General features: G+C 45.0%; 2 protein-coding genes across 5 annotated transcripts in view; both read right to left on the bottom strand.

Annotated features, from left to right (window-relative positions):
- Nucleotides 1–4: 4 nt before the first annotated feature.
- On the bottom strand, nt 5–6,905 carry ADRM1 (ADRM1 26S proteasome ubiquitin receptor). 3 transcript variants are annotated; one of them, XM_051803496.1, is made up of 10 exons: nt 6,798–6,905; nt 5,870–6,080; nt 5,505–5,621; nt 5,302–5,425; nt 4,787–4,873; nt 2,578–2,659; nt 2,119–2,348; nt 1,649–1,806; nt 844–946; nt 5–230 (listed from the first exon to the last, which is right to left on the bottom strand). In XM_051803496.1, exons 2-10 carry the CDS (start codon nt 6,077–6,079, stop codon nt 124–126), a joined length of 1,218 nt encoding a protein of 405 aa, XP_051659456.1. In that variant the 5' UTR covers nt 6,080; nt 6,798–6,905; the 3' UTR covers nt 5–123. The 3 variants fall into 3 exon arrangements, with proteins under 3 accessions (XP_051659456.1, XP_051659458.1, XP_051659457.1); XM_051803498.1 differs by having other exon boundaries at nt 2,227–2,348; XM_051803497.1 differs by lacking the exon at nt 4,787–4,873.
- Nucleotides 6,906–7,886: 981 nt separating this feature from the next.
- Nucleotides 7,887–15,223, bottom strand: part of OSBPL2 (oxysterol binding protein like 2) — a 35,192-nt gene continuing 27,855 nt past the window's right edge. For both annotated transcript variants that reach the window (XM_051803493.1, XM_051803494.1), the window contains 5 exons: nt 14,859–14,979; nt 12,886–13,014; nt 12,609–12,732; nt 11,848–11,938; nt 7,887–10,596 (listed from right to left, as the gene is read on the bottom strand). In XM_051803493.1, coding sequence (XP_051659453.1) covers nt 10,494–10,596; nt 11,848–11,938; nt 12,609–12,732; nt 12,886–13,014; nt 14,859–14,979 — 568 coding nt within the window. In that variant the 3' untranslated portion in view covers nt 7,887–10,493. The remainder of the gene's footprint in view (nt 10,597–11,847; nt 11,939–12,608; nt 12,733–12,885; nt 13,015–14,858; nt 14,980–15,223) is intronic.

Raw genomic sequence — 15,223 nt, 5'->3', positions numbered from 1 at the left:
AGTATGGCAGATAAAGAAAATTCCTTTATTTGTAGATTTATAGAAGCATAATATGAAGTTAGTAATCCTACTGCAGTTGTTTAAGTTAGTATCTAGGAATATCTGTAAGGAAGAGCAAATAACTTAATCTAAACTCATATCTTCCTCTTCATCTTTCTTGTCCTTAGAGTCTCCTTCCTTTTGCTCTGACTTGACACTGTTCTGCATGGCTTTGGCAAAGGCTTCCACATCTGGAAATTAAACATACTGGTTACTGAACTTTGCATTTTCTGGGCCAGACATTATTGTCCACATGAGGTTAAGCTTCATTACTTGGAAAGCAAACAGGTGCTTTAGTATGAATTAGCAGGAAAAAAAATATTAAACACTTAATATACATCCAGATCTCTCTGACACAGCCAGCACTTTTTACACTTGAACTGTGCATGGGCAGCCTAAGACCAGAATTCCTGCAGTAATGGAAGGGATGCTAAAAGCTCATTAGGGAAAAGGGATACCCCCTACCCCCCAGAGCTATGGGGCTGTGTTTGCTGTTTTCAGATGAATCAGTAAGGACTCCCACAAAAAGGCATTCCTGAACAAGGTGACTGTGACACCTCTAGAAAGAAAACAAGGCCAAGGCTGCTCAGCAAATCTCTGCAGAACTCACAGTTCTCTGAATCTGTGTCTGACCTCACTGTGCCTGCTGGGGAACACCCAAAATACCTGCCTTTTCCTTGTAAAAAATCAGTGCAGAGTCAGCTTTGGACAGTCACATAGAAGCTGATCACACTCCACACTCAGTGGCCAAATAACCGCAACAAAGCACCACCTCATCCTGTCTCCACCACCACCAGTACTTACCACCTTTATTTGCTGCATCTACTGCCTCTGCAGGTAACCCAAACTGGCTCATTAGTGGGCCCAGCTGTCCTGAAGCTAAGGCAGCACTGAACATGCTCAAAGCCTGTGAATCAGAGTCAACAGCATCAAAATAAAGTTTGCATCGTGTTCCTGCAGCATCAGGTGGGTGCTGGGCAATAACCCCAGGAGGAGAGTGGTCCTGTCAGGGCACAGTGGCCACACACCTGGCTTGGGAACAGATACTCCATCAAATCCCTCACTTCTGAGTCTTGGCTGCATGTAGGTTTGCTGCAGTTTAAACTAAAAACAGTAATTTAAGCCACCGAAATTTTGCAAATTGACAAATTTCAATCAATCTGTGTAAATAACTAGTTTACATTGGACTGTAACACACCAGCTTTAATCACACAGAGTGTCCTGGAATTAAGGACTGGTGTTTCAAGAGGAACAAGGGATGCAGTGCTGTAAACATGAGCATCTCTTCCCTTCAGTCACTTGAAATTACTTTTAAGGAGACTGCTCAAGCCACTCTTTGACAGGGAGGGTGCTGCTATCCCTGTCATTTGCCAGAGAGCATTTATAATAAAGGTAAAGCCCAACTCCAAAAGAAAAAGTAAAATCATTCCTATCTGACTTTGGGTGACTGCAGGAAGGAAGAACCAGTGCTCCTTTAAACCATGTCCCTCCTCCTTTCCACTTCTACTGAGCAACTTCCCACTCTGAAAAATGTCACCTGTAAAATCAGGAGCATGGTGCAGGAGGGAAGGAGAAGTGCACTTTCCCCCACAGCCAGGCCTCTATCTACCTGCTGGAACTGAGGAGACGTCAGGGTGTTCTGGATCTCTTCTGCAGTCTGCGGCAGGGATTCCCCTGAGGGAAGGTAAGGCATCAATCTTTCCTGAACTTCAGCGTTGGCCAGGATGGGAGCCATTATCTCAGGAGTCAGAACAGCTGCCAGGTCCACTAGGAGAAAATAAAGGGTTGGCCATTAGACTATGCACAAACCCACGTGTTTTTGTCATGTAAATCAAATTATCGAGTGTGATTATTAAAACATAGTTAGCACACTGCCAGCATCCTTTCTCCCTTTCTCAGTTTTGGAGTGAGAATAAGACTTCAAGCACCAAGAACAGCATCAAAATTTTAAAAAATTTTAAAAAAAAAGAACCAAAAAAATGGTAAGAGACCTTTCAAACCAGTTTGGAACAGGACAGGACAGTAAAACAGCTCCATAGGATTCCTGGATCCAAAGCTGTCTGGCCAGAACACTGTTACCTTGCTGTCCTCCTGCTCCAGATGGCACATTCATAGTAGCTAAAATGTTCTGAAGGTCACTCAATTGAATGGGCTGGGTTGGGCTTGTGGCTGAGCTGGTTCCATTACCCGAGCTGGGAACGGGGCTGGGACTGGTCACGGAGGCAGCCGCAGGAACGGACGGGGCAGGCGTTACACGGGTGGAAGAAGTCGTGGAAGATGGAGTCACTGCAGCTGACTGGCTGCGAGAGCTGGGCAAGAGAATTGGGAGAATTAATCCCCTGCAAAAACCTCCTGTACCCTGAAAAGCTTCTTTTCAAGCCCTTAAGAGTATCAAAAGCCCCTACCCCACTTTAGAGAGGTAATAAGCAGCCCCAATTTCCACCGTATTCCCCATTCAGTAGGCCAGGATTCCTCCCACAGAAGTGGCAGCTTCACGTGACAAACCCTCCCCAGAACCAGGGCAGACAGGCCTCCTACCTTGATGATGAACTGCTGGTCGGGGGTCCCCCACTCCCGAGCAGACTGGCCAGCCCAGGCCCCGTCAGCGCACCCAGCCCACCTTCCGTAAACACAAAACAAAAACACGTTTAGACATTTATTCCTTCAGGTTTTCTGCACCTCTCTGCTCTAGAGAGGTCGCTCTTGTACCTGAAAGGCTTTTAGTTGCTAAAATAGAGGAGGGGATGAAAGAGCCCAGCCTAAGGCCCCCCCACCCCCTTCTGTAAATTATCAGCTCTTGTTCTCTGATCTTGCATCCCTGAACATTTCCAAAAGGACTCGATTTCTAGGTGTACACAAGGATGAAATTGCTTCAGTTTGTGCCATACATACATAATCATTGTAACACCACCCTCTCCTCTTATCTACTATCCTGAAAATCCAACTTCTCTCCAAACTTTCAAGCCAAGGCCCTCAGCAGAAGATCCCAGAGGCACCTTTGAGTCAGCACCACTGTCTTCCCCACACACTGGGGTTTTGCAGCTTCAAACCTAACGCAGAGATGCAGCAGCAGAATCAGCTGAGCCCTTAAACACTTCGCAGGCCAAGTGAGGAAAACCCTGCACAGCAAGTGCTACCAGGGGAGCAGCCAGCAGGAAACCAACAGCCCTATGCCAAAGAAATCAGAATCAGCCTCCTCCATCACACATCCAACCAGCAAGGACTTATTGCAGCACTGAGAACCTCAGCTAACAAGAGCCTGGGGAAAGGCCTGGCTGCTGGGCCCCCTGGAGCTGTCAGGGACTCAACTGTCCCCCTGCAACTCCTCTGAGCCACATCAGCCAAACACTCCAATTCCCACACTCTTCCTATCAGCAGTTCCTTGTGCCACAACTTACTAGACACACATCCCTACAACAAGCACCTGCATCATCACCCACCTTGGGAGCTGCCTGTGAGCAGAGGACAGACAACAACAAGCAAACCTGTGGCCAACTGCAGCTGCAGACTCTGTGGGTCAGAGTGAGCCCCACCAGTCCCTCCTTCTACTGGACCCATCCCATGGAAACACGTCCCAACACTTCTGTCACCCATCCCAGAGCAGCAGGCACAGCAGGTGAAGGACCCCTGGCTGGACCACCCTGCTCTGCTCAGTTTGTCCTCACTAAGTGGAAGTGACCCATGAGCAAGAGAGCTCCTTTGGAGCTCTGCAGAGCCCTGAGAGATGCAAACCAGATGTGAAGAAGATGACACTCCCAGGGGAAATGACCCCCAGGGATTCACCACAACCACAGTTTGCAGAGGCAAGCACATGGTTCTCCTTTGGTTACAGTAGTGACCTTCATGTCAAGCTGGCTTATGGCTGGATGTAAAGGCGAAGGAACAAGAGCTACTGAGAAAAAGTGGTGAGAAGAGAAAAAGTCTCAGGATTATGTAAAGCTTCAAGAAGGAAGAACTTTTCCAAACACATCCTAAAAAGCCAGAATCTTCCAACACTAACATGAGATTTGCATCTGAACATCCCACCAACAAAATTTGCATCTAAAGCTAAAAAGACACAAGCCAGATCCACAGAAATGGACTTCGGAGCTCAAGCACAGAACCTCAGTCCCTGCCATCTGTGTGCCTTTGCCTTTCACTTGAGGGTCTGACCTCTCAGAAAACGCTCTTGGAGCTCGGTAGAACTGAGAACAGACCACAGCAGGGACTCCAACACATCCCTCGCCCCTCAGAAACCAGCACAGTGATTGAGCTCTCCCCAGGGTAGCCCAGGAGAGAAAGCCCTGACCTGAGCCTTGCCCCTCTGACCAGGTGTGCTGTGGGCTCGGCAGGCTCCAACCTTCCTCTTGAACTTTCTCTGCTTTGCACACAAATATTCACTGAATCAGAGACAACACTAGCAACTCCACAGCTTGGTAACCAGGACATGCACCAGGAACAAACCCCTGGTTTTCAGCCCCTGCTCCAGTGAATATTTAGGAGGAAGAGGAGTAGAAAAAAGGAGGGGAAAAAAAAAGCAGAAAGATCAGTGCAGCAAGGAGTAGACCAAGGCTGCTTGCAGATCAAGCCCTGAGATGAGTGCTGTGTAGAATGAGGTACCCTTTCTTGCCCTGAGCTCATCTCTGAGGCAGGGCCTTGCCTTCTCACGCTATTGAGATCAATAGCGCTACTTGAAAATATTGTCAGGTAAGATTTAACCTGGCAGGAGAAAATACCATTTTGGCATAAAGATATTAAAGCATTTTACCAAGTCCTCCTAAGCCCGTTGGTCCGATCAGCTGCATGAGCTGGTTATGGCTCATGTTTCCAAGAAGGCTTTGCAAGCCACCCTCACCTAAAAACAAAAACATTCTGAAACACAACATATTCACATAGGTTTTTTTACACAGCACTCCAGCTCAAACAGCAGGAGATTAATTGGTATCACATTCTGTATGGAAAAACAGTTTCAAGTGTTTACTGATTCATGATCTTCATAAAAGATAAATGCAACTTGGCTTCATAAAGAAGTAAGACTCCAGAGAATCTACTGGAAACAAAAAGATTTCTCCTGGCAGTCTTAACTTTCAGCCTGCACCTATTTTAACAGCACAGTTTTTTCTGCTAAAAAGCACGTTTACGCTTCTGGTATTAACACTGTCCCCAACTCACCCTCCACAGCCATCAGGAATGTCTTCCTAGGGAACTCTAAGTGCTTATTCTAGACATAATTTTTTTTAAAAAAAAGGCCTCTGACATGAAGGAGCAGAGAATGGACTGTACCTCCGAGTGCTGAGAGCTCGTGGCCTCCGCTGGCATTGCCACCCAACGCCCCCGGCATGGGGGGATTGTTGAGATACTCGTTCACCTTACGGCAGTGCTCCTCATCCTTGTCTGTCTTCGGCTCCTGCAAGAGAGTAGCTCTTGGTACCAGTCAAACTGGGAGTATTTTGGTCCCAGATCTTTGCCACTGACTCCCCACAAACCTGCATCCAGAAGAAGAGTCGTTTTGATCCCGCCTTGAACTTCAATACATACACACGGCCCGTGGTGCACTGCGGGACCCTCTTGAACTCACAGTCGTCAGGAAAAATAATCAGATCCTGGAAAATGTGGCAGGAGGAACAAATGTTTGAGGAAATACACCAACGTTCCTTTTTACCTCCCAAAGGCCTCCGCCCCCCTTCCCAAACCTTCTTCCATCTGCTCCTCAAAGCAGAGCGGCCGTGGAAGTGCAGGTCTGTCAGTGACATTCTCACCCTAATTTGTCCTGGAGGAGCTCTTTCAGCAATACCAGCAGAACAGAAGAAGACAGGCCATGACTTAACAAACACCTCAAGCTCGTACTCACATCCTCCACGTTGCCTGAAGTCCTGTCCTTCCAGCAGAAGTGAATGAGGGAATCATCAGTTTGCTGGATGTAAACAAGGCCTTTTCTCTTGTCTGGGGTTACAGTGCTGCCTTTCAGGGACATCTTCCCTGCTCGAAATTCCACCAGGTATTTGCTCGAGGAGCCACGGGAGCCTGGCACCAGGCTTGGAAATAATGCACCTGAAGACATCCTGGAAAGAGAGAGAGCAGCAGGTGTGATGAGAAACCTTCTCCCGTTCACTCTTCCTAGTATCAAATTTCAACCTTTATCAGGTGGGCTCCACAAAAGCAATCTGTCCTGCTGCCTGCAGAATTCCAGGGTGATCCAGCTGAGCTAAAGTAGAACTCTGGATGAAGCCAGGAGGCTCCACAGACCTCCACTAATAAAGGTGAGCCTACGTGCTGAGGAACTAGAAAATGAAACCGCCGTCCCCTGACGCTTCCTTCTTTGGTTCGAATTACGGTTCAAAGCTCAGGGACGCGCAGGAAGCCCTGCTGTATGTTCAGACTGCGGCTCCAGCATCCCAGCAGAGCCTCACAGGCCGCCCTACGCCCGACTGACCCTCATGGTGCCCCCCTGGCTCTGCCCCCGCTCCCCCGCCCCACGTCCCCACCGACCGACCGGACGGCGATGCCGGGCCCGGGCGGCCCTGCGTGACTGTGGGGCCGTTCCCGGGCTCGCCCTGCGTTCCCAGCCCGGCCCGGCCCCGCCGCAGCCGGAGAGGAGCCGGGGCCGGGGTAGGGGCTCAGCCCGGCCTGGCCCCGGCGCCCCCCGCCCGGCCGGAGGCCGCGATCTCCTGCCGGACCGTCTCGAGGCCGCCACGCCGCCTCCCCCCCGGCGCCGCTGGCAGGAGCCCCCCGGCGCGGCCCCACCGAGCGCGGGCGGTCGCGGGGGGTCCCGGCGGTACCTGTTCCCCGTTCCCCGCTCCCCGTCCCCTGTTCCCTCCTCCTCCTCCGCCGCCTCGGCTCTTCCTGCCCGGCGCGCCGGAACCCCGCCCACCGCGGGGCGCGCGCCGCCGCGGTCCCGCGCGATTGGCCCGCGCCGCTGTCAATCACGTGGGGGGCGGGACCGAGCGCCCCTGCTGTGTCACGGAACATGGCGGCGGCCCCCCCCCCCATCCCTCTCATCCCCTCAACCAAGCACAGCGCGTCTCCAAAACCACCTTTATTCCCGTCACACCCGTCAAGTGTTACAAAAATAAATCTTTCCATGGAGGAGCTCTCCTGCACATGCCCAAACTCTGGGTTGCCTCATAGCATTTCAGTGTTGCATCACTGACCCAAATCCCGGGTGTTTTCCAAGGAGCCAGCGGTGTTCCATGTGGGGCTCGGCCAACACTGGTGTATTCCCAGCGTCGCTGGGCGAAGAGTCTTGGGTTTGTTTTTTAAAAGCAGCCTTCAGCAAAAAATTTCCTGGGAAATTGTTTTTAATAAATAAACAAGAATAAATACTTCTAATTAGTTCTGTTCTCACTGGGTGATTTAGGGTGGATGGTTCCTGTCCTTGTTAGTCCAGGTAACAATAACTACATAAATGCCAGATGTCTGAAAAGCTAAGCTGCTCCCAATTTACAACAGGACGTTGCCCCGAAGACAAACACATAACTACAAAGTTAATTTTCAGTTCTATTACATTTTTAATAGAAGTCCCCTCGCTCCCCGGCTCCAGCTCAGCCATGGCCACTCTGCTGTCACACCAGTGTGAGGTCCCAGTGCTGGGAGCGCTGCCATGGCTCTTCCCGCTGCCCCTTCCCTGTCCCCACACAGGTTTGCAACCCTGTCCTCGACACCCCCATCACCCCACACACCACAGGGTGCTAAGGAACAGAGCCCACCACGGTCAGACACCTCCACCCAAGGCTGGAGGTGTCCCAAGCTCCCATTTAAATCATCTTCATCCAATAAACATCACGGTGAAATCTAAGTACAGCCCCAGTGCTGGCTTAGCAAAGCCAGAATCCTCCTGCCCCACCTGTATGCATTCACACAAATCTCTGTCACCATCCAGAGGCCCAAAGGGTATTTATTAAGTATTTATTATAATTTTTTTCTAGCTGGTTTCTCTACGTAGCTGTATTAACATATACTAACACAGTTATCTTATATACAGTGTTTCATCAAGTTATAAAAGTGACATTCTTTCAAAAGGTGCAAAGTTATTAATGTTTCAACAGGTAAACTACAGAGGCGAGATCTGCATCGAAAATAAAACTTTTGGACTTTGAGAGCATCAGGAATGCCAGGGCTGGTCAAGCACAGCCGTGTCAGCAGCACAGGGAAAGGGTTCTGTAAGTGTTGTCAATGAAGAACAATAAATTAGAAGAATGGGTTTGGAACTAATCTGAAATTTTACTAAAAGCTTTACACTAAAGGAAGGGGAGAAGGGGGTGAAGATGTAACTAATGAAGTGTTTCTTACTTTGGAAATGTTCCCAGTTTCTTTTTATATCCCATGAAGATTCTCTACTGAAGTTTGGATTAAACACGTTGGTACAATTGTTTCATGCTTCCACATAATGACAAGGCTTTAGGTCTTTGAATTTAAATCATGGCTTAGACAAGAGGGATGCTAACCTGTACACCTCCTCTTAGAAACAGAACATCTTGTTAGCAACTACTGTACAGTTTTTTCCATTCAGGCAATTTCTATTTATATGCATTATTTTAAAAACACTAATCCAGCATTAAACATACCATGTAGTTTAAGCAAGTTTTAAACTCCCATGAGATGTTAAACTGGTCTAATACATGAATCCTTTCAATCCTCACCTAACAAAGGGTTTCCTAACCTGCTTGCAGCAAGTTTGGAAAAGGATTAGAGTGCCTGGCACGGTCACTGAAGTTCACTTTTTTATCAAAACTATTTTTATGCTGTTCCATGTGGCTCAGCAATGTCTTTTTAGAAGTGCCTATGCACTTACTAGAAACAAACACGACCCTGTTGCCTGCACTGTGTCACCAACTCAGCTCCTAAGTCCTGAGGACCTGCATCAACGCAAACTTTGGCAACAGAATCATGTCCCCATGAGTATGGTTCAGATCAGGCCCTTCCTTACTGCCTTGCAGTTTTACAGCTTCTCTTATTTTTCCAATTTCACCCAAATTTAATCTAATTATTAGATGCACGATTTGATAGGAAAATGTTTCTCTATGAATATGTTTTCTTTTGCCTTTTAATCCTGTGGCTGGGAGAGACGCACTTCAAAAATCTATCCTCTGGATGAAACCACAGATGTTTTGGACATAAATCAGACCAGTTCTTTCTTGAACTCCTCATGTTGCTGGCACTTAACACCAGCAATGTCTAAATTACTATAAACTTCACAGCAGTGCAGCCGCTCTCCATGTTCACCTGGTTACTCAATTAAAAACTTTCATAAAAGAAGCAGCAACATTAGGACTAGTTTTAATTACTGGATCTAATTTTTCAAGCCTCTCTCCCTGCCTTACCCCCTGAAGTGTACCACTTGAAAGAAAATGAATGCATCAGTTCAGTAATTGATTATTTTCCAGTATTCTATGGCTTCGATGGTTTGATATGGAACCAAAAAATCCCACTTTTTGACATCACGTGCTCACAGGAAACTTGTAATAGGTATAAACTCTGCCAAAGCTTTAAATTGATTCTGCTTTTTCACAACATACAAAAAAGACATGACCTATTAATGAAAAACATGCAAACCAAAACTTCCCCAAAAATATGAACCTGTGTGGATATACATACGGAAGTGCTTCCAAAGGAAAGTTTAGCCTAGGAGCATACACAGTGCCAAAGCTGCCAAAGGTAGTGCAGAAGTTAAGCCTCCAAGTGGTAGCAAGCAATATATTGTACATTGTAACCACCTCAACATTCCTGCTATTGCTTCCGAAGCTTCTCCTATTTTTAAGAACAGCATTTGACTTCAGAAAAAGCATGTTTGGAATGCGCCCTTCTCTTCTCCTAAGGTATGCTTTATGGGATTCATCACAGGTACACAGTTTAATGCTCACAGTGTCCCAAAGTTGTGAAGACTGTAACAGACAACTACAGTGTGAGAAGCTCAGGTTGGGTTTTGTTTCCATGAGTCTCTCAGTTATGGAATTGTTTGAGAGGGGGGGCCGGGAGCTCCCGTCCCCAGGGAGTGCTACATACGTACGGGGAGTAGGACAGGACTGGGTTTGATCCTGTTGGTACCATATTGGCTTTTCATCCCTGCTCCGAGTTCCAAAAACTTCAGATTCTTCGCTATTGTACTAAGTAACAAGGATATTATCTCTATTTTATTTAAGTTACGTAGTATTCAAGGATGTTATGTGCTCTACCGGATACAGCATATCCTCCTGACAGAAACTAGGGGAGAAGATGGAGAACCAAAGGTCCCTTTGAAAATTAGTGAAAACATGGTGATTTCATGGTGCAGCTTTAAGGAATGAGCACAATGGTATTTAAATATTTGGCAATCCAACGTTAGTGATAATTAAATCATTGATTGTTGGCTGATAGAATTTTTGTTAAAATTTACTTAGAAAAGCTGGTTTTTGCTGTCAACAAAACCACAGGAACTGGCTTGGAATGAAATCTAGTAACTAAATGTCCAGGTGAGATGAGCAATTGGTTCTGTAATTTCAGTATATGTCTGGACAGTCTGAGAAATTTCTATCAAAATAGCCACCTGAGTACAGCCAATCTGAAGTCCCAGTGTATGGGTTAGTGCCTTGATGAAACCATCTGTAAAAGAAAAAAAAGAAAAAGAAAAAGGAGAGAAACAAGAAAACAAAAAAAGCAAACAGAGTGAACAGTTATTAACAGGGGAAAAAACTCAACTTTGCCTCTTTCACAAAACATTATAAAAACATAGTGGTATTTCTTATTAGAAAAAAATCTCAGGAAATTATTCAGGAAATACTCTGAACATGAAAAACAAGGCATTAAACTTCCTACACAATTATCACCACCTTGTAAGGCATCTTTTTTTTTTTTTTGCATAAAGTCAAGAAAGAGAATGAAATTAGTTTTAAAATTGCTGTCCTATTTTTAATAAAACTAACAATGACACTCTAGTTTATATAACATACATTAATTTACTTTAAAATAATGCCAAAACAGTTACACAATCGTTTTTGTAAATTCATCCAAAGAGGAAACAGTTTTGTTCTCCAGAGCTGTGCTCTGCACAGAACATCAGCAGCTGCTCATTTTTTAGCCACGTTGACTGAAAACAATTTTATGCTCTCTGGAAGAGATTTTCAAAGGCATTAACTGGAATTGGCCCATAGCTGCTCCTCCAGGCTTCGGGAAGAAAATGTTTTCTCTTCTGAATTTCATGAAAGCACAGGAGCATCCCAAAGTTCTTGCCTTTGAAGGAAGCACCTGCAGGGACTGGCTGTGAGCACACACTTGACTGCACAGCACTGGCAGCTGCAAAAAGCAACTTGTGGGAGCAGCAGCCAAATCACACATCACTCCCTGATGCACTCTGTGACTGAGAAGTCACTTGAATATGCAATTCAAAAAGCACTTTTTCAAGTATCCAAGCCAAGAAATCCAAAAAGTGTGAAAATAAAAGGCCTTAGAGGGCCACAACATCTCACCTGACTGCCAAAAGCCGGACAGGAATTGGTTAAAGGAGAGATGAGACTTAACATTTTATTAATTCTAACAAAAATATGACCTCTGTAGGTTAAAAAAAAAAAAAAAACAAACACAAAAACCCACCAAAAAATCCCAGCATTACCATACTAGTTAATTATGACAGGTTTCAGCATTTATCATTAGATAATTTGTCCAGAACAGAGTTATCAGCAATTTTGGCTTCCAGCTACATATTTAATTGTTGACCCAGCAATGCTTCAAGTGACACTACAAACTGTGCTGTCACGGAGGAAATCAAACACATGCTGTCCTGAAGAGAAACCATTCAAGCAGGATATACCCAACTATGCCAATCTTAAACAACTGCCCACCCTCCTGCCCCCTTACCGTGTGTGCCACTCCACCTCGTCCTTTGCACGCTCCTTGCGAGCAGCTCTTTGTTTCTCCTCTAGTCTCTCCTTCTCTTTGCTTGCCACATCTAGCCAACATTCCAAGAGAAATTGGTTACTTGGCAAAACAGGAGCAAAAATTAAGAAGACACAGAAAAGACTGCAGAGAAATGAAGTAGAGTTCATTTAAGCAAGATAGAGCATTTGCTGTACTCAGGTAAAGAAAACCTAAAACAGCCATTTCAGAAAAGCTGCTGCTACAAAGTCTGAGTTGAAACTGAAATTTTGGTGTTTTATCTATCAGACACACTGCACTGAGACAGCAGGAAACAGTTCTGATTAGGAATAACAGAGAGAGTGATTTTTTTTCACTATTTGTCCATGTGTTTTCGCTGACAAACACCAGAGCAACAGAGCACGTCTGCTCACCACATGTCTTTCCAGACAAACTCCAGAGCAAGTGAGCATGTTGAGCATGTCTGCCAGCTCCCCCCCCCAAGCTAACAAACATGCAAACACCCCATAACACAGGATAGCAGCCCTGGGATCCACCTGGGATGCATCTGCTCTGCCAGACTTTTCTGGGAGAGAACACACATTATACATTGTTCAAACGCATGTTCATTACATAGGATGAAAAAGAGTTAAGGCTGCTCTGGGAATGAGAAACTGAAGACAGTGTTTCCTGTATCAACCTCCCTTTGGTCATTCCTCTCAAAACTTATTAATGTGGAAATATTTCCTGCAGCAAACACATACCCATGTTCCCATTCTCCATATTTCTGATATCCGGACGTAGCCGACAGTCAGTGGGAGCCAAAATTGCTTCCATGCCCTTTTCCAGCTCATTGAGACTCACAGCAAAACTGGTGAAATTGTACATCTTAAAAGTAAAATAAAGATAACATACAAGTTATTCTGGCAAAGTGGCACTAGATTCCCTACACTCAATGAACACAACAGAACTTCCAAGGGGAACTGTTCCCTTGGATAAGTCGCTGGCAAGAGCAACGCACACGGTGATTGAAATGGTTACCTGTGATGAGTTTGGTGGCCTACAATTTATTCTCCAAAGCAATTTACTGCCTGGTATGAACTGCACCGTGTCTTGAATCTCTGGCATATCATCAGCTTCATCATTTTCAGATTTAATATCATCTTCACTCTGAAAGAGAGGTAACATTTGGCAGGGGAATAAAGGAACATTGGACAGTTTCATCCACTCCACAGTGGCTGTTGAAGAATCTGTTCAAATTTGAGATACTAAACACTCTCCTGTATTTCTGCCTCTCCCATCATGTTTGCTTCTCCTCACTCTGCACACTGTTCCTCTCATTTTTAATGTAATGTCTGGCTCCTGATATCCCTGAATAGTCTCTCCCACCCCTTAAGTACAACTTGAATGCCTCTTTAAAAAAAAAAATCAATAATAGTAATAACAGTAAATTAATGTCTTTCAGAAGTGTTCTCTCCAGCTTCCCTTCTATTCTATGCCATAGCTTAATTTCACCTAACATGACTATTTGAGGTTGAAATGAGCCAGGAACTGCAATTTAAACCAGTGCAAGTTCCCATAATGGCCTTAAGAGTCACAAATTAGGGCACACCTGCTTTTGGATATTGCTTCATCATTTACAAAAGATCTGAATGTGTGGTTAGAAAAAGATAAGCCCTTGTTTCAGTCCAATTTCCTATGATCCAGACTCTAATCACAATTGTCACTGCCAGTTTTCTCACTGTGAATACTGTGTACTTCAGTTTATGAATCCAGTGTCTTTCCTTCAAAGTTCCTTTGTTACCAGCTGCACTGCCATAATGCACATAAAAAAATCCTAAATTCAGAAGGCTGCTCTCAGAATCTGAGAGAATCTGACTGTTGCAGGACACAGACAGCTACATTGTGGAATTTTAGAGGATTTCTCCATGAGAACCCATTAAAAACCACGACAACCAGAAAGGAAGTTTGAGGCAATAACATCCTGGAGTGACAGTATCAAGAGTTTTCCTCACTCCCACCCCCTTTTATTTCCTTTCTGCCTTCTCTGACATGGCTCATTTATTTTATTCAAAAATACCCTACTAAGTTAAACAGGGCCTGTTTTATACACTAGAAAACAGCTCCATATGGTTAAGAGTCTAATTTCAATCATTTGGTTTGAGTATTCATTATTTAAAAAGACACTTCTAGGCTACTTTCCATGTCAACATCTGGTTTACTGTTAGACAGTTCCCCATCTAAATATAGACACAACAGGAAGGAAGGAAAGAAAGAGTTGATTTTCTTAAGATGAACAGAACCTTATTATTTAAAAAAAAAGTCAAAATATAAACCTGTACCATGACAGAATCCAGAGCCAAAAGCAAGGCCTGTTGTTGCTCTAGATTCTTCTGATGTAAATACTTTGAAAGTTTGAGCCTCTTAACACTAAGAATGATTGGCTTCTGTTCAACCTTTCGTTTTCATTGAGCAACCAGGGTCTGGAAGACCCTGTTGATATCAGGAAACCCAGCAGTCCTTTGCTGCACCATTCAACATTTTCCATACAACACTGAGGCTTTTGAACTAATCACCTGACACTGCTTATAAGTGGGGGAAAAACCCAGCATGTTTCCAAACCTCTTTGTTGTCAAGGTTGTCTCTGTCACAAATTCTGATACACCAAAAAGTGTATCTGACTTTAAAAAAATATAATTTTTTTTTTTACTGCCCAAATCCTAGTATTTTTATCCCTGGAGTTGGCAGTAGAGCCACTTTCCTCACAGACTGACAGGACACCAGTTTGGGGGTTGATATTTGATGACTTCTCTCTGACAAATTTCCAGCAAACACCATCCCATGAGCTCTCTTCTATGCCAGCAGCTCACACTACATCTGCAAAGTGCCAAGTGTCTTTTCACAGCCTCCATCCAACCCCTACCAAATGACAGACAGTTTTTTAATCCTCCATTCACACCTGGCCATTTCCCTAAATAAGATGTTCTGTTTTCATTTCTGATATTTCACCTTACCAGCTTCTTCTTCTGCTCTCCACCTCTCTTCTCACTCTTTTTGTAAGTCTCATATGTGGTGGGATCAGTGCACCACAGGCACTCTGTCCACTTGCCATAGATCACACACAGCTTCTTTCTGCTGCAGAGAAAAGCAAAGGAGACTGAGCTCTTGCTTCTTATTGAGCCTTCCAAGCCAAGCCATGCAGATTCTGATCTATATTAAACACCCAGTTTCTACTTTGCTGCATTTTATGTTTCTGCTTGCAGATTTCACAGAATCACAGAATGGGTGATTCCTAGAAACCAGATATTTGATAATGCAAAGAAAAAGATTCAGCTCATTCCAGTCTTTCAGGCAGAACACATCCTCATGAGAGTCACAT

Source organism: Manacus candei, unplaced genomic scaffold (assembly GCF_025592945.1).
Source record: "Manacus candei isolate 608988 ecotype Guabito, Panama unplaced genomic scaffold, ASM2559294v1 h1tg000057l, whole genome shotgun sequence".
Classification (NCBI taxonomy): domain Eukaryota; kingdom Metazoa; phylum Chordata; class Aves; order Passeriformes; family Pipridae; genus Manacus; species Manacus candei.
Note: the sequence above shows the minus strand (reverse complement) of the source record. Positions and strands in the feature narration are given on the sequence as shown.